The 19,898-nt window shown below is 41.6% G+C and overlaps 1 protein-coding gene across 10 annotated transcripts in view; it reads left to right on the top strand.

The window, feature by feature from the left end:
* The window catches only part of KCNQ (KCNQ potassium channel), a 462,308-nt gene that overhangs the window by 123,122 nt on the left and 319,288 nt on the right, over nt 1-19,898 (top strand). For all 10 annotated transcript variants that reach the window (XM_065237553.1, XM_065237551.1, XM_065237548.1 and 7 more), the window contains one exon: nt 11,369-11,556. In XM_065237553.1, coding sequence (XP_065093625.1) covers nt 11,369-11,556 — 188 coding nt within the window. The remainder of the gene's footprint in view (nt 1-11,368; nt 11,557-19,898) is intronic.

Below are 19,898 nucleotides of genomic sequence, written 5' to 3'. Positions count from 1 at the left end.
CAGAGGTTGTAGTAGAGCTCCATCCCACTCTAAGCAGGTGTCGCTGTGTTGTGAGCTGCCACGAGGTTGTGGAAATGACGGAACAAGATCTACTAGCGGAGCTTAAAGATCAAGGAGTAGTTGAAGTTCGAAGAATATCTCGACTAGAAGGGAAGAAAAAAATCAACACACCAACACTGATACTTACCATTGGACGAACCGTTGCTCCTAAGTATGACTACTTTAACCCATTACGATTACCAACGAGATTGTACTACCCGAACCCGATGATTTGCTACAATTGTTGTAACTATGGCCATACCAAAACCAAGTGCTCAAACACTGCAGTCTGTAAAAATTGCTCTGGAGTACATCCAGAAGGACTCGATGACTGCGATCAGGATCCGTTCTGTAAGAACTGCCAAGGAAACCATCAACCAATCAGCAGAAAGTGCAGCAAGTTTATCAAGGAGCAAAAGATCATCAAAATGAAAGTGGAAACGGGAATGTCATTCGCAGAGGCCAGGAAGGAATATGAGAAACTAAACGGGGAAAATACATACGCTGGAGTGAGCGGTGCACAGGACCGGCTTGAACGTATCAGAAAAGAAAACGAAGTGGAAATGTTAAAAACGGAAATCATCAAGCTAAAGGAAGCTGCAAAGGAAACCGAAAAAGACAGGGAAATCCAAAGGCTACGACGTGAAGTAGAGCAAATGAGAACCATCATTGCGGAATTCCAAAAAATGAAGGCTGAAATAATGGAAATTAAAGCAAATCGAGCGATAACTAAACAAAAAATGGGGATATCCGAGGACGAAGAAGACGCTAACATGACAGAAGCTGATCAAGGACACGAAGAAGACATAATACAAGCGACACCTAGTAACAATAAAAACAACGAAGAAGGTAATGAAGCAGCCAGAAGACGCAGGAACGAACGTAAGAAGCAAAACTCGGAAGTAACAGCCATACGATCCCGGAGCTCATCTCGAATTGGCCAACCCGAGAAACAAAACAAAGAGAATGCCAAAAGTAATGGTGACCAACAAAGGACTAGGAGAGAAAGACCACCAAAACTGAAAAATGTCTAGAAACATAAATTCAACAAATATGAAAACGTTGAATAATGACATTGGCAACGAACACGGATACGAATATCGGAATAATCAACAACATAACACAATGGACAGTAGAAATCTCACAAACGCAATGGATATCCCAATCTCATCACAAGGGCCACGCAACACCGCAGGTTGGTTGGGGCAGTGCGAAGAGAAAGTAGCCTCCCCGCTTCTCCTTGGAGAAGAGGACAATTCGGGGGACGGGAGCGAGGACGTTACAGCCCAACCTGTGCTCTGTCAGTCGCCTCGACGTTCTGCCAACAAAACGGTACCAGCAAAGAACCACCCGATCGCAATCTCATGGAACATCCAAGGACTAAGGACTAGCAAACCTGATCTGGACATACTTATAAAAGAGAAGCAACCAGCCATCATTTGCTTGCAGGAGAGCATGTGTTCAGCACGGAAACCACCAGCCATCAATGGTTACAGAATATTTCACAGACAACGAGAAGGAGGCAGACGAGCAGCAGGAGGAGTACTAACGGCGGTCAAAACTGGAATCGACGCTGAAGAAATCCAATTCGACACAAATCTGGAAGTAATAATAGTAAAGGTAGGTCCCCCACTCAATGTTCGTGTCGTAAATGTTTACTTGCCACCCAGAGAAGAAATCTCCACCAGGGATCTTTCGGACATAATCACCCAGACACCTAACTCAGTTCTATTAGTGGGAGATTTGAATGCCCATCATACTATTTGGGGATCCAGGGATATATCTTCGCGAGGACGAATCGTTATGGAGTTTATCGAAGAGAACAGTTTAGCAGTACTGAATACCGGAGAACCAACGCATGTGAACCATTCGAACGGATCATTTTCCTGCATCGATGTTGCAATCAGTTCCGCGGACCTTGCAGGACAATTGGAGTGGACCGTATCCGAGGATTTCCATGGCAGTGATCACTCCCCGACCTTTATAGCTTCTCCAGGAACTACAAGGCCACGGAAAACCTTTCCTAGGTGGAAAATAGAAGAAACCGACTGGACGTCATATCAGACTGACATCAAATTTGAACGAAAATACGGTGCGGAGGAGCGAATACAAGAGATTACTCGGGCAATCCTTAAATCAGCAGAAAGGTTCATCCCAAAAACAAAAGGATTTTTAGGAAAGAAATGTGTTCCATGGTGGAATGAAGAAGTGGCTGCAGCTATAAAAAACCAAAGGAAGGCTCTAAGAAAATTAAAATCGTCGAGTTCCGGATTGGAGGAAAAAGAACAACTCGCCAAGCAGTTTCGTGAGGCTAGAGAAGCAGCTCGTGATGTTGTATTCAATGCAAAAAAGAAGAGCTGGGTAGCATTAGCTGATACTTTCACGGTGCAAACCCCAGTAAAAGAAATGTGGAGCAAATATCGACGAATACAAGGGAAAAATAAAAACGAGATGGTCAATGCAATAGTGTGCGCTGGCGAAACAGTAATAGATGATAACGGTATAGCAAATAGTCTTGGAGATAGCTTTCAAGCTATATCTAGTAACGAAGCTTATGGTACGAGGTTCACAGAGTGGAAAGAAGCAGCGGAAGCAGAGGAGTTTCAAATCGACGAGGAAAATGATTCTGAATATAATCAAACATTTCAGTATCACGAGCTAGAAGAAGCCCTCGAAGGCCTACAGGGTTCGTCGCCTGGACCGGATGGAGTGCACTACGCGATGATTGCTAATCTACCAATAGATTGCAAGACTCAGTTACTCGAAGCATACAATAGATTATGGGTGGAGGGTATATTTCCTATAGAGTGGACACGTTCCATTGTGGTTCCTTTATATAAAGGAAAAGGAGAACGGGTCAATCCACGAAACTATCGCCCAATATACTTAAACAGTTGCGTTGGAAAAGTATTCGAACGAATGGTTAATAATCGCTTGGTGCACGTTCTGGAGTCTAATGAACTCTTGAGTAAGCACCAGTATGCGATTAGAAAAGGTAGAACAACCGTCGATCATTTAGCTGTACTCAAGGAAACTATCAGGGAGTCACTAAATAAGAAACAATACGCACAGGTTGTGTTTTTGGATGTAACAAAGGCTTACGATACGACTTGGAGGAGACTTATACTGCAGAGACTGAAATATTGGAAAATTGATGGATCTATGTTACGGTTCCTGCATAAAATGCTGGAAAGAAGAACGTTCAACGTGCTGGTAAATGGCACACTTTCAAACGAAAAGAGCATGGAGACGGGATTATGCCAGGGCTCAATTCTCAGTGTAACACTGTTCCTAATCGCGATCGATACAATCATGCAATACTTACCACCAGATGTAAAATGCCTTCTTTACGCAGATGACGTGATCCTCATTGCAACTGGAGAAAACTCTGAAAGCATCAGAGATACACTTCAAGCAGCGCTAACGAAGATCGAAGATTGGCAGTACCAAACAGGATATACAATATCTGCAGAGAAGAGCGCAACGGTAGTTTTTCGTAATCCGCGCTCACGTAAACCCCGTCTTTTAGGAACACTGCACCTGAACGGAATCGGTATCCCTCTTAACACAAGCCACAAATGTTTGGGAATTACACTGGATTGCTTCATGAAATTTCGAAAACACGCTGAAGAAGTGAAAGCTGTCTGTCAACAAAGAATCAATTTCATTCGTAGCATTGCTGCTAGGGCTTGGGGCGGTGATAGGAACACTCTACTTAAAATATATCGCGCTACTGTTTTAGAAAAAATACTTTACGCTGCTCCAATATTGTCAGGACTAGATGAAAGTGCTTTGAAGTACCTTGAAACGACGCATAATTCGGGACTTAGAGCATTGACTGGAGCTTTTAGGACGAGCCCCGTCGTTAGCTTACAAGTAGAGACGGGAATACCGGATTTGAGAACATTACTAGAAGAGCGGAAGGCAATTTTCGTTGCACGCAAAGCAGGATTGAGTGGATATCACGAAGTTCACAATGAAGAAAACAACAGTGAGAGTTCTTCAAATGCCTCGAGCGGCGAGGACGATAGCTCTGGCGAAATTTGGGGATCTGAACCGGCTAGGGAAGCGAATACCGTGACCATCAGGGGAACCAGAGTACTTCAAGAACTGAACTTGGTATTACCACCAACGAGGACTTTCACTCGAGCAAAATGTCCACCCTGGGAAAGGAAACCGATGCGGGTTGACAAAAGTTTACATTTGCTTTGTAAACAAGGGACGAGCTCTACAGAACTGCAGCGAACATTTGGAAAAATGAAGAACACCAAGTACAGAATCCACACGCCGATATACACGGATGGATCAAAAAAGGACGGAAGATGCGGGTTTAGTGTAGTGGTCAGGGATACAATAATAAGGAAACGAGTGAATGACATTAGTAGTATATTTAGTGCCGAAAGTATAGCGATTAAGGAAGCCTTAAGCTGGGTGGCAAGCCAAGAGCGAGTGGGGGCCTACATTATATGCACGGATTCGCTGAGTGTGGTATCTGCGTTGGAAAATCGAAGAATTAAAAACCATTGGAAAGATGAAGTAACTATGATAAACAATCAAATCAGACGCAGGGGAACAGAAGTAGTGGTGTGCTGGGTTCCCAGTCACATAGGGATAGCTGGGAATGAGAGAGCAGATAAAGAAGCCAAAAAAGCATCAGAAGCAACCCATGTAGACATCGAAAGCGTTGACTTCAAAGAATCGAAAACATTGATAAAGACACATACAAACCACAAATGGCAAGTTGAATGGACATCGACCAGTAATAACAAGCTGCGAGAAGTAAAGCATAGCGTAAAACCTTACAAGCGAGCGGTAGGATCAACGAGAAAAGAAAGCGTTATTCTAGCACGACTAAGAATAGGGCACATCTTACTAACACATAAATACCTACTAGACAAGGAAGATCCTCCCGTATGTAGATTTTGTAATAGCCATTTAACTGTTAAACATATCTTTGTGGACTGTATCGAGTTAGGAAGGGAGCGGAAAAAAGCAGGGCTAACGGACAACTTAAAAGAATCTCTTGCGGATGATGAGGAAACGGCCAAAAAGTGTTGAAATTTCTTGAGGAAGTACAGCTTTTAAACACAATCTGAGAGGGGTTAAAATCAAAAACAAAAATGTAATTAAACATCCAGTTTTAAAGGACCCGAATGACAACTGTTAAAAGGTCCAAAAAAAAAAAAAAAAAAAAGAACATTAATAGCTCTGCTGCCCTGGACCAATTTCAATAATTTTATCACCAATCGATCAGAAATATTTCAACGCATCAATAACAATGCTTCCGACTGATGATTTTCAACAAGAAACTTTTGAAAAAGTGATAATTTCAAGAATTGTCCAATGTACACATAAAAAGTGATAATTTTATCAATGTTTTCATGAAATAAACGTTCTTCCCAAACCCAGTCACCATAATTGAGTACCACTTGGTTGCACATTATTCTGTTTTAATCTGAAAAGATATAAAAGAGCGCTGCTGTCTAGCCTCAACTCATCATTCTCTGCTTGAACGTCAAGCAGTACAGTTCGGTCTTTGCTCGCTCTGTCGAGTTGTTCGATAAACCTATAGTTTGTTACAAACGTTCGCAGATATACTGCACGTCGCGTCGTCAGTAGTGTCGGTCGCATCGCGTGATGGGAAGACAGCACTCCCGGAGCAGACTTCGTGACCAAGCGGAGAAGAAGAACAGTGGTGAGGGTAGCTCGGTACCTACCTCAAATAGGTACGCTACTCTTCCCACCGATGTTGGGAATACCAAGCCAGTCCCGGTGAAGCGGAAGAAAAAGAGGAAGAAGAAGCAAGGACAATCCGATGGTACGAGCGGACGCGACAATGTTACCGCGACGAACGCCAGCGACATCGGTGATTTCGGCGACGCCGTCGAAACCGAGAATTCTGCCGGACCGAGTGCGGTGAAAGTCAAGCTTCCTCCACTGGTGGTGAAGGTAGTGCCACTCAAGACGCTCATTGGCGATTTCGCATCGCTGGGCATCGCAGCTGAGTATAAGATCAGCTGGATCGACACTAAGGTGATACTCTGGACGAAAGCGGAATACGAAATCACCGTCAAATTCCTGAAGGATTCCAATGCGGAATACTTCACGCACGACATCCCCGGTGAAAAGCCCTTCAAGGTAGTCATCAGGGGTTTACCAGATGTTGATCCCAAGGCGATCGAAGAAGAACTCAAGGACCGGTACAAGCTGGCCCCAATCGCTGTCTTTCGGATGACGAGGAGAGACGAAAACGTGAAGACGTACCCGGATTGTCTTTTCCTGGTGCACTTCCAGAAGGGAACGATGACGCTGAATGCGCTGCAGGCTATCCGCTCAATCTACTCCATAATCGTACGATGGGAGCCATACCGTGGAGGCCATCGCGATGTGACCATGTGCCAACAATGTCTGAACTTTGGACACGGCACTCGCATCTGCAACATTAAGCCACGCTGTAGCAACTGCGCTCAAAAACACGCCACTTCCAACTACCCTGTGGATGGAGCCGTGGCGTTAAAATGCGCCAAATGTGGTGGTGCTCATCAAGGTTCCGACAGACAGATGTTCCAAACGCGAGGACTTCAAACGCATCCGAAAACAGGCGGCAACTAACAACCAACCAGGACGCAAGAAGGACAAAGTTCCGGCATTTCGGACGTAGGATTTCCCGCCTCTTCGTGCTCCTCAGCAAAGGCAAGCGAATTCGCGGGTGCATTCCGCTCAAGCAACTTCCGGTGATTCTGCTGGCCAAAGCTTACAGGAGATCTGGGCAAAAAACGTGAAATGGCCGATCTGAACAGGCAGATTGCTTCCAGAATGGACTCACTCCGAAATGAAAGTTTCCGGCGTGTTGTCCAAAATCTGGACGACCACTCCAGACCATTCTGGAAAATATCCAACGTCCTCAAAACTCATCCCAAACCAGTTTCACCTCTCAGAGTCGAAAATGATGGCGATCACCCCACATGAGAAAGCAAATGCGATCGGCGAGCATGTCGCTTTATCGCATTTGCTTGGCTCGAATATCCAAAGTCCGCTCGAAGATCAGGTTGCGCAATGCGTTCAAAACCTAGATGCCTCCCCTTGTGTCGTACCTCCGGCGGATATAATTACAGTACAACAGATTTGCTCAGCGCTGAAATGCACCAAGAACATGAAGGCTCCCGGGTTTGACGGTATATTCAACTTGATCTTGAAGAGACTCGGCATAAAACTGCAGTCTCTTCTAACCGCTATCTACAACAGATGTTTGGAACTGCACTACTTTCCAAGCATCTGGAAGGTAGCAAAAATCATACCAATCCGCAAACCCGGAAAGGATCCAACATTGCCTTCAAGCTACAGACCAATCAGCCTCCTTTAAGCGCTGAGCAAATTGTTCGAGAAACTCATTCTCAATCGTTTGCTCAAGTTTGTCGAGGAAAATAACATTCTCCTTCCGGAACAGTTTGGATTCAGAAAGGGCCACTCCACCAATCACCAGCTAGTACGGGTGATGAATAATATCCGAAGTAACAAAGCTGTATCCAAGTCCACAGCCATGGCCTTGTTAGACGTTGAAAAGGCGTTTGACAATGTTTGGCATGACGGACTTGTGTACAAGCTTTGTAACTTCAACTTCCCATTACATCTGGTTAAAATCACCCGTAACTACCTCCAGCAAAGGTCGTTTAAGGTATCGTTTTTCCTGTTCGCAGATGATACCGCAATAGCCGTCAAAGGAAGGATACCTCGAGAAATAACAAACAAACTTCAACGATGCCTTAACGCCTTTGTTGATTATGCCACCACATGGAAAATTAAAATCAATGCCTCCAAAACACAAACAATCATCGGCAATCGCCCAAACTAAAACCGGCTCCTTCTTGTACTGTAATCATGGATGGCACAAGGGTTGAGTGGTCTGCCGAAGTAACCTATCTCGGGATGTTGTTCGATGAAAAGCTCCTCTTACGTTCGCATGTAGAGAAAACTGTAGTCAAGTGTTCTGCCTTGGTTAGGTGTCTGTATCCGCTGATTAGCCTCAGATCCCGAAGGGTGAACAATCTGGCTGTCTACAAACAAATCATAGCACCTGCGATCCTCTACGCAACTCCGGTGTGGGAATCATGTGCACAGACTCACAGGAACAAAATTCAGGTCACTCAGAACAGAGTGCTGAGGATGGTTCTTGATCGTCCTTTCGACACTAGATTCCAAAATTAACGAAATTAACACTACATTTGCACAAAAATGTATTTTATCAGAATATGCTTTGATCCGCAATTTGTATATAGTAGATTAGGTGTATATAGTAGTTGTAGGTTAGTTGTAGTGTAAGTGTAAATAATAATTAAAATCTCAAATGTACTAAAGTTGAAAAGACGCATCTGTGTCACTTGAAAATTCATACATGTAAACCACACAAATTCAAGAAATATAGATCATTTAAAGTCAAAAAGCCTCAACTCATTTTCGCTTCGGACGGCGTGGTGTGCAGACAGCAGAAGCAGCAATAGCAGCAGTAGGTAGTCCACTATTCTACCCAACAAGCAACAATGACTGGTCGTGGCAAAGGAAGAAAAGGTCTTGGCAAAGAAGGCGCCAAGTGTCATCGCAAGGTTCTTCGTGATAACCGCCATCCTTCGTCTGGTTCACCGTGGCGATGGCAAACGTATCTTCGGTCTGATCTACGAGGTGTGCTGAAGGTGTTCCTGGAAAATGAGATCCATGATTCTGTCACCTACTCTGAACATGCCAAGCGTAAGCGGCCATCGATGTCGTCCACGCTTTGAAGCGACAGACGCACTCTGTACGGTTTCGGAGGTTAAATCATCACCAACTTTGGCAACAACACGGCCCTTTTCAGGGCCAACAAGCTTATTATAGTAAAGAGTTGGAAAAGAATTTATCTGTGCCTGTTTGTCTATATTCAGAACCACACGCCCCCAACGACCAAACAAAATGCTCTCCAGAGTTCTTGTAATCAAACTTGAAAGCAGAGGTGCAAGTGATTTTGATCGATTCTCTTCATCAACTTTCTTTTTGACAAAAATTACTACAAATTTGGTACGCCTACAATTCAAAACCGGAAAGAGTTAAGATAATTGAGGATCGATCAATTAAAAGAATTAAATGCTCTTCACATTTGTTCCGTCCACTAGCGGTCCTACGTCAAGCTTCCGTTCGTGCCTGTAGGCACAGATCCTTCTACTTTTTAGGTGTTTCTATTCATCAAAAGGATGCCATTTCTATGGAATTTTTCAAATAATTACCGATACGGTCAAAACAGTATTCGTTTTACCTAGACGACAGTCGCTAAAATTAAAAGTCACCCAAAAATGTGGGTTGCCAAATCATGCAGACACAAGAACTTAGTTGGCCGTGCAACCAGATTTACTTGTATTCTCTCCGCGCGTCTCTTATTAAACATCATATCTGGTGTACAGGGACATTTTTAAATGATCGCTTGTAAAAGCACAGAATATGAAACGTTGTCGCTTGCATTTGATGACAATCACAGAACTGATGCAAGCTTGTGTATGACGGAAAACATAACACTGGATGGATCACTCAGTTTTGCAAAACTTTACTATGTATGCATTGAAGTGGTTAGTATTTATTTTTATCCTATTATTCCATACTATAAACTTTAAATATATGCGGTAATTATTCAGAAAATAGCAAAACTCCAAACAATACAAAACTGTCCCGTCGCGCTGCTGAGTCTCGTCTTCTGTTGTGTGCTAAAATACAGTGTAGCCGGCAAAACCCAGTTTAGAAATATCACGGCATTTTTCCCCCGCAACAATTTAGTTAGTTAAAAATGTTAAATTTGAAAATGTGCTGTAGTAAGCCAGTACTGATACTCGTACCAGCATTGGTGACGTCTGATTTATTTGTCTGATTTGTTGAAAGCTGCTCTTCTTTGAGATAAGACATTCGTAATGTTGCTCCCTCTTTGTCGAAACCTGGCTACGCACTTTGCTTCCTGTGAGATTACTTGAGACTGCTTTTTGACTCTTCATAAGCGTACCGTGCAGCGAAAATGTATCTAAACAAAACAAGCCCCCCTGCCATTTGGGCGTAAATGTGAAACGTTGAACAACCCAGCCTTTACGGCAGCTCGAAACTTACGAAGAACTAACAATTTGATAAGAACAACTTGAAAGCATGCTTGCAAGTGAGAAATTCCAGCTGCGCAATCCAAACTTTCCTGCACAAGTTAAAATTTGCTCGAAACTTCTCATTCCTGAAGCTTCTGCCTCCCCAACCCCACATAACAGTTGTAGTAGTAGTAGCAGTAGTGTGTTAATCGTCAGCATCATGCTGTCCTAAACAATAAAAAGCAACATCTCGAGCGTCCCCACTGGTATGCAACGGAAGGATTCAAGTTTTCAGTCAGCTAGCTGGGAGTTTAGGTGTTTTTTTTTCTGAACTCATGCAAACGACGACAGTCCAGGCTAAGCCAAAGTTGAGCTTGGATACGACGGGAGATGCTGCTCCAACAAGTCGTCGGACGAAACAGCCGTTGCTCTCAGAACAGATTATACACTCGGGAGCGTGTAGAGTTTACTTCTTACCCGGGAGCGAGTGGCCCTTAACTCTTACCCTTGCTTCAGGGGAGGTTGTAAAATTTAAGCTATTTTTTCGCACTTTCCCGTGTTGGGTCACGAGACGGAGCCTGTCAGCAGCAGCCAGGGAAAAAAGTGTTCGGAGAAAGCACGTTCATATCATAAAATTATTCTTTTAAAGAGCTTTTCACGAATTTCATTATGGTTTTCTGAGTTGCAACTTGAAGAGGGTACTTGTGGATATCAACCCTATCTGCGGGTGTTGACAGAAGGCTGATCCAGAGTTGGAATACTTTATTAGTATTTAAATGACTCAAGGGACTGGCGCTCCTTCAAGAGATTCTGCAAACATAGTTCTTCTAGCCAAGCACGGCTCTGAACGTATTCTCACGATAAAAGGAAATATTGTCACTAAATATCGCCCTCAGCAAACTGACCTTCTACCACGCCGGTCGTTACCGTGACATTAGCTCTTGGTTCAACATTTCTCGATTACTTTTTCAAAAGTACGTATCTAGTATTGTCAATTTGTCAAAGCTTATTGGGGAAACATTACCCTTTCTGATGGTGGTGTTCGTTTGTGAGGGAGCGCTTGGAGTTCCGACAAATTGACGTTCGATTCTTTGTTTACCAAAGTAAATACGTCCCTCTGAAAAAGTAATCGAGATTTGACTCTTTTCAGCGCAACAATTGTCTGGCAAGATCCTTGTGTCACAAGCCTCGTGCACCATCACCACTGCCCGTTGTTCATGTTTCGTTTTCTTTTTCTCCTGTAGGGCATTCTCGGTAGCGGGTTCGCCTTGAAAGTACAACAACAGCAACGGCAGAAGCACATGATCCGACGCCGTCAGCCAGCTGCCACGCTGATCCAATCGCTCTGGAGATGCTACGCAGCGGACGAACACTCGCTCTCGGAAGCGACGTGGAAAATTCACCAAGTACCTCTTCCCAGCCCGCCGCCATCGTAAGTAGTGCGCTTCCCAGTTCCGCATGCCTCTTCTCGTGTTCTTCAGAACTTTAGCCTTTCCTTTTATCTTTGTTTTGTTTTGTTTTCTTTTCTACCTTGTTGTATAATCTCATATACTTATAAACTGGTTACAACCGATACCTTTATTACAGTCTAGTTTAACCGTTCAATATGTTACATGTTATGTGACTATTTTTGTTGTACACTGATTCTTTTTGTTCCACCCAAACCAAAAAATAATATATCGCTCATTATATGTAGTCTTTCTGAACTATTGATTGGCACCACCAGGATAGAAAGAAACCAGCATACTCTTTCCACCACTTGGTGACAAACCCGAAAGGAAAACAGCTAACACATGTTCTTTTCTCTTCATTTTGTACATACACACTCTCTCTACCAACCCTTCGCCAAATCCATTACACAATTTAACCAAACAATTCACAACCACACTAACAACCCTAATAAAAAAATACCACAGCCGAACGATAACCCACATGATAGAACTATTCCATAAATGGTTTGGATGATACCCTTAATACGTCGTTAGGCAAAATAACCATTTTATTAGGGAAGTGTGTAACTGAAAATGTCATTCTAAATAAGCTGTTGGGACTGAACGAGAACGAATCCCTCCGGCATCATTCCCAATCGTGTGTTTGTTGTGTGAAAGGGGGTTTACACTTGTGCTGATTCACGTGCTGGTGAGCCTGTCGTTTGCAAAACTCATGGTGATTAGCATGATGTTAACTGTTATTCGGTGCTGATTTACGATTTCTGGCACAAACTTGATCGGATTACTCAGCAGTGTGAACCAGCACATATGGAAACAGGGTATTAGAAATCTTTTTACTTTCCCATATTGTTTTGATGAGTTTTTTTTCGAAAGGGGTTGTCTATAAACAACGTGGACAGTTTTTAAGATACTTCAAGTCTCTTCCACCTTGCGTAAACAGTAGGAACTCACCAAACTCTCCCCTCTAAACTGTCTACGTAGTTTATGACCATCCCCTATGACGGTGTCGGAATGTGAAGGAAGCCAAAAACGGTTAGGATATTTTGAGTAATACGGTATGAATAATCCACATCTTTAGCGATTATGGATCTTGTAATTCTTGAAACTAATGTCAACACTGAATTATCATTTTTCATACTTTAAAAATAAAGTTATCAAACAAATTCATTAAGTTGTATAATGTTTTTTTTAGACGTTCTCCGAGTTTTTTTTTCAGTTCATACAGGCTAGAAAATTAGAAAAATTGTGCTGATGTTTGCAGTTGGCTGGGTCAACATTACAACCCCCTGCTCACCACTGCTCTTTCGAAGCATATTGAGGCACCAAACATCTGTTAAAAGTTTGAATGAATTTGGGTATGATCTGGATTGGCGCAAGAATTTTTAATTTTGTATGGAAAAATGTATGGGAAATGCCACGAAACTAATAATTTGCTTGTCAACAATTTCAAACTAGCCCAACTTTGACTAGCGGTGCCGTTGTGCAGTGGTAAGTGTGATTACCTCTCACCCCAGCAGGCCTGGATTCAATCCAAGTCGGCGCCGCCGGGATGTTCTGAGTCATAACAACTCTGATCACGCCTTCTTTCGGAAGAAAAGTAAAGCCGTTGGTCCCCGGTTCATAAGTTGATGGGTCGATAGGCAGGGTCCAGGTGTGGGAGCTACCTCCCTGGCGTCGGTAGCATTGGTGCTCAGCACGGAAAATAAATCAAGGGATTTTTTTTAATAATCCTCGGAATTAGATTGAGAATACTATTAGGAGCAAGAAGACTGAAAATTGAGTTGACTTCTGTACAAAAATGTATCAAACTTTTACTTTGACCAAGTGCTGCACACAAATATACTAGAGTTGGTTACCGTTATATGGAAAAGCGCAAAGTTTACCACATCAAACGAGAACACCCCTTTTTTTGGTTCCATTTGAAGTCCAAAACAAATGTGCTAAATTTGGGGACGCTTGGTTGCAACCCGGCTTTCCACATTGCGTTTGAATTTCGAATGGAAATTAGTGTGGAAAAACCTACTGTTTTGCACTTTCATCAATAGAGCTTGCTTGACCCGTGCAACTTACAATGTAAAAATATATTTTAGGAAGTGCCTAACAATTTTGTCGCAAAAACTACGGTGCTTTGATGTTTTAAAAAATGTTATAAAAGTTAAAATATTTATGGTTTGAATTAAATGCCAAAAATAACTTTTCCTGCCAACACTGACAGTGTACCAATGAAAGTCAGATGCCAAACAGAAAAAATTTCGAATTTTCTTTTCTTATCGGTTTTGTTTGATGAGATAAATTATTCCAAAACAATAGTTCAAAATCATAAGCGTAGTAAGAGAGGGGGCTTACTATAGGGGGTTGGCTATTAGATTGAGCAAATATTTTTGAATCACACATCTGAACCCAACTCGGCAAGATGAGAAACACCGAAGTTATTTCAGTTTGAAACTTTACTTTCATTGATATGAGTGAGGGGGCGAGGGATGGTGTAGTAAGCCGCCCCCCCCTCTCAAACTACGCGTATGAGATTTCACTAACCGGCAGTGTTGGCAGGAAAAGTTATTTTTTTTTAAATTTAAATAAGAAATATCGATCTTTGCACAGCTATAATACTTTTTAGCGATATTCTAACACCGCACGTTTTTTTTTTTACAAAGTTGTTAGGCATTTTCTGAACTATAATTTAACACGATTAGTTGAATGGTTAAAGCAAAATTGTGTTCCCTATAAATGAAAATGCAAAACAAGTAGGTTTTCCCATACTAATTTCCATGCACATTTCAACCACAATTCATTATAATTGCCAGTCAGCACCGTACTCAGTAGGTGGCAAAGATGGCAAAAATTTCAAGAAGGGCGGAAAAATTGCTTCAATTTTCCTTGGACATCTACAATGTTTCCCTATCTTTACTTCTTAAAAATGTGCACAGTTTCTACGAAGTTCCATCAACTTTTTCCCACTTCCACAATTATTTGTATTCCAATTTCACTCAATTTGACCAAGATCTTAGGTCATCCATGACCTTCTCCAAACTTCAGGAAAGACCATGAACATTTTTTCACGAATCTTCCTAAACATCTGGACGAAACAAAGTTCCCAAATCAAACCCTGAAGTTCTAAGAAGTATGCTGAACTTTTACAATACTTCCTGAGCTTCTACAAAATTCCTTACATTTCTACCAAGTTAACTGAGCTTCCATAATTGTGACTGAACTTCTACGAAGTTCAAGGTACTAACTCTAACCGAAAGGAAGTTATTAGGAAACCGTCTTTCTACCGGAGCGGCATTGTGGCGACCTATTCTCGATCAGTCGGAAAAACTCAAAAACGCCTATGAGTTTTGCCTTCCAAAATTCAACGTCGCAAAAATCACCGATGAGTTTTCAGTCTAATCTTATCTAACACCAACATAGCCAGTTCTTGAAAACATCCTGGAAAATGATATATATACCTACATCATTTTTCTAGTCTATTTGATATATGTTTCACATTGAAGATGCGTCACAAATATCAAAACGGCCAGGCCTACTGTGCAGCATTTAAGGGGTAAGATGATTCAGAAAACATCGGACCTGTTTAAATCGAAGATTTAAACACCATGCTACAGAATCCAATAAATGGATGAAACGTGGACATCTCGTACCGTATGTTACGATTTTGGTAATTATATGATTGGTTGGTCCTTGGAAGCATCAAAGCTAGAAAGGTTAGGTGATGCTTCATTTTCTTCTGACGGTAAGGCCATGAGCACTAATTCTTGTCCTAGTCTTTTATGACTTATGGCTATAGCGCCATTACTCGCTTTCTGAAAAGAGAAGAGGGAAATGAAAAGGAGAAGGACAAAGGGAACATTGTATGAACATTAACAATATTTTTGATTTGAAATATACAATATAGAAATGCAGAACGGGTGGTCACTATCCGAGTCTTGTCACTATTATGAAGTCATAAAAAGTAACAAGTAAAATCCTGATTCCCTAGTTTGAAGTTGTCACGACTAGGGTTCGGTGGTAGATCTTATACCAGTAACGCACCACAAAAAGGTGATCTGCCAACGTTACTGGTTTGAAAAGATAAAAATGTACAAAATGGAACGACCTCCCCAAGTTTAGCCAATTGAACCTGAAGGCTGCAAGTTAGTGTTGATGTAGAAGACCAAATTGTAGACGAAGCTTGACGAAGATCAACATGAACTAGTCCGGTTTATGGTAGTTGCGCGGAACAGAGCGTAAAATTATTGACTGCCTAGGCTGAGTGTGAAAGCACTGCACTATTCAATCCCTCGGCGCCTAATACATAGGTGCCACAGTCGGAAAAAGTGTTAGTTTGTTTACATAAATGAACCATGCCCATTTTGTTATGGCAAGTTTGCTATAAGAAATGCTCCTCGTAGTTGGTTGGAAATGCTAACATGAAGCTTTAGTGTGATGATTTATTAGCTAGAGAATGATCTTTAGAAGAGGGTAGGTGGATAGTTCCGTTAGAGTACGGCAGTATGAAAATTGAATAGAAGTTGAAAATGAGCGAAGGGCCATTAATGCGACAGTTTTAAGATCGACTAGCTAATAAATCATCCCACTAAAGCTTCATGTTAGCATTTCCAACCAACTCTGAAAATCGTTAACTTCGCGTATGAAGTAACATAAAAACACTTTGAATGTAACAACTCAAGGCGGGAGTAGCCGTCAACAATGCTGATGATGGTACAGCACGCAACAACCACCCTACTGCCTCCTCTCTGAGATGATCACGTTGGTCATGACGAGAGGAGCAACACAATAGTTGGGTAAAGAAGAACTGCATTATAACACACCATCGACTGGAAATGCTCTCGCAACGTGGGGCTTTAGGTAGTGATGAAAACGTCGCTAGAACTATTCCACAGCCGCAGTCAGTTTATGAGCAAAAAGAGGGACGCACATTTTTGCCTGTGGACTTGGAGACATACTTCAAGTCCCCGCGTACATCGTACGGGTTAGGCAAAAATGTGCGTCGATCTTAAAACTGTCGCATTAATGGCCCTTCGCTCATTTTCAACTTCTATTCAATTTTCATACTGCCGTACTCTAACGGAACTATCCACCTACCCTCTTCTAAAGATCATTCTCTAGCTAATAAATCATCACACTAAAGCTTCATGTTAGCATTTCCAACCAACTCTGAAAATCGTTAACTTCGCGTATGAAGTAACATAAAAACACTTTGAATGCTCCTCGTGTTTATTAGCGAAATTCACATCAAAGATTGATTAATTGAGTAGGAAATCAGTTTGGCACGGCATTTGTGACCAGCATACACCTTCCGGTCGTACGAAACAGATCAAAAACAGTCCAAAGCCGCAGACAAAATTTTTTGTTTTGAATTTCTGTATGGCAAAATAGTGAACTTTTCGTGAACATTAACGGCAAAGAACTCACCAACACTGGGAGACCGTAAGTTCCTGCCCACCTGTCATAAAACCGTCTTGATTCAATCCATTGCTCTGTGCAGACCGTTTGTACCAAACGGTAAAAGACGAGGCAATGAAAGAGCCAACAAAAACATTCAGTCACTCACGAGCAGGCGACGCACACCGCTTGCCTTCGCTCACACAGCATGTAATTGAGTCATTTTTCCATAGAAAATGTACGATCAGTCATTCAAAACAAATATTGGGTACCATCACGGCAGAATAAATGTGTTGACTGAGCTACTGACTGAGTTCTCGGCTATCAGTGACTCGTTTACCTCTCAATCTTTCAGACTCTCACGAAGCAGCGAATGATGAGGCAGATGGCAGTTCATATTCATATCAAAATGACTCAATGAACCTGACTGTTTTGCGCACTGGCGCGGAATGTCTTCCTTTGATTTGAGATAAACAAATGTTCGGATGTATGTAGTCGATTTGTTATGTGCATTGGCAAGCCTTTTCGTGGCCAATAGTCAGGTTCAACGCTGCGACTCAACGAATGATGGAACTAATGATGGGACGAATGATGGGACGAATAATGGGATGAATTATGGGACGCCTCGTGGAGGTTCTACTTGGCGTCGGAACAGCTTATCAGCGGCAAATAATAGGGACTTAGAATGAGGAACTAGAAATGGCCTCCTGGGCCTGGTTATGGCCAGATCAGCAGATTATAGATATAAAAAAACTCCACGGAAAAAAACAAACGTCAGGTTCGAACACACGCACAGCCTACTCTCACAAAAATGACCGGTGAGTTTTCAGGTTCAAAAACTCATTGTTTTATATGTCGGCGCTTTTAATTGTTATTACTATTGTTTGTACATCAGAGGTTGGTGAACCAAACATGCTTAATCATGCTATCAATTGAGGTTTAAAAAGTTTTTATGAGTTAAAAGCTGGAATGTTCGGTTTTGTGAGTGTGAGTACATGAATATGCATGTGACAATCTCAACCGTGAATTTTGTTTGCCGCATTCGTAAGCGAGTTTATTCACGCAGCGAGGCTCAATTAATTAAATTTGAGAAAAAAATTCCGAGCACTGGTCATCACAGGTCAAGTTCTCCTCCAAACACAAAATCTACACGCTTCAGGACAGAAATTGTGGACTGAAATTCCCAAGCAGTCCGCCTTGGAGTAAAACCAAACAACGAAAAACTACAACAACGAACAAATCGCAAGAAATCTCTTCAGACCTGTATACAGCTGTTGAACAGGAAATTGTTACCTAAATTCAACGAAGTTGACCAAACTTGTATAAAGTTCCCAATTTTTTAAAGTTTTCCCGAATTTTTACAAAGGACCCTGAATTTCTTCGAAATTCTGTCTTGAGTAGTTCTTCGAATTTATATTGAATTTGTTGAATATCTTAGATGTCCCCTAGACATCTTAATAGACCCTAAAGTTGAAAAAATGTAAAGAAGTAAAAAATAAATCCCTGAACTTCAGCAAAGTTCCACGAATTCCTTCAATATTCGCCAAATTTATCTTATTTTCGCAAATGTTTTACAATGTTTAATGAAGTTCTACAAAATTTTCTGAATTTTAACAAAACATGCAAATATACAATTCCCTGAAGTTTTATGAAGTTCAATGAGCTTGTACAAATTTTGCTGTGCTTTCAAAAGTCAACTAGTCTTCTAAAAAATGGCTGCACTTCTAAAAATTTTCTAGAACTTCTACTCAGTTCAATTAACTATAACAAACTTTTCAAGCGATGTTTCGTGAAAATCTACGAACTTGAAATTCAGCAATGTTTGCTTAACTTTTATTTAAGAAGATTTTTTTTATTAATGTCACTTTAACTCTCTTGGGTCATTCGTGACTTGTCCGGGAGCGAGATTTGAACTCGTGACTATGGCGTGAGAGGTATGGATGCTATTCACTACGCCGGGGTCGCCCCCTAAGAAAATTTCTGAGATTCTAGCTTCTACGACCGTTTTTAAGCCAAATGATGTTCTCTGAACTTTTGCGTATTGCACTTGACTTCTGAGAAGGTACCTGAACTTCTCGGTAGACTCAGTTTTATTAATCTGAAATATTGAACACCATTCTCCGCCGATAATTTTTAATAGTAGCGATGAAGACATCCCAAGTAACATTGCAAGTTTTATAGAGGTTTTACAGCATTCTACAAGTCTAAATCATGGTCTTCAAAACCTTCATAAAACCAGAATTGTTACTTGGGATATGAATACATCTCGTCTATTTCGTTGAAGATTTTTTCTAAATACACCTGGCGTCCCTGCGCTGAATAACTCACACTTCATATCAGGGAAACAGGTATTATAGTGAGAATTGGTTGCGGTATCTCCTTATATTTTACGCTACCGCTATGGAATATGTTCAGGGCATCGTAAAAGTGAAGGGGTTCAGAGGGAAGGGCGCAAATCTGAGAGTTCACCACCTGAGAAAAGTCCTGCGTTCGGCACTGATTGCACTGATCCAGGTATCGCACGCAAAGGTGACGAATTTCAAGCTCATCCCCGGACAAGTCACGAATGACCAAAAATATATTAAAGTGTTCTGTCATAACGGCTCTGAAATTTTCATCGGAATTCCCTTGCAATGCTTGCAGATTTTCTTTTTTAATTTCTCCTTAGAATGTTTTGAACTTATCATAAGAATTTCTTTGGAATTATCCTTGGAATCCCCTTGAAACATTCCCTTGGAATGTTCCTCAGAATATCCTATCAATTCCATTGGAATTAACCTCAAAACTTCACTGAAATCTAGATTTTTTCTACCTGGGTCTAAATTGGTTTCAATGTTTTAAAAACAATCTCTCATTTATCAAAATAGCGCTCGTTCTAGTGGCCAGGGATGGATCAACCTTAGAGCAGAAAAAGAGAAAAAATTGATTTCCAACATCA

This window comes from Ochlerotatus camptorhynchus, unplaced genomic scaffold (genome assembly GCF_037179485.1).
Source record: "Ochlerotatus camptorhynchus isolate MF236.1 unplaced genomic scaffold, CSIRO-AGI_Acam_v1.1 ptg000631l, whole genome shotgun sequence".
In the NCBI taxonomy this organism is placed as follows: Eukaryota; Metazoa; Arthropoda; class Insecta; order Diptera; family Culicidae; genus Ochlerotatus; species Ochlerotatus camptorhynchus.
This window is presented reverse-complemented; position numbering and strand designations above follow the sequence as displayed.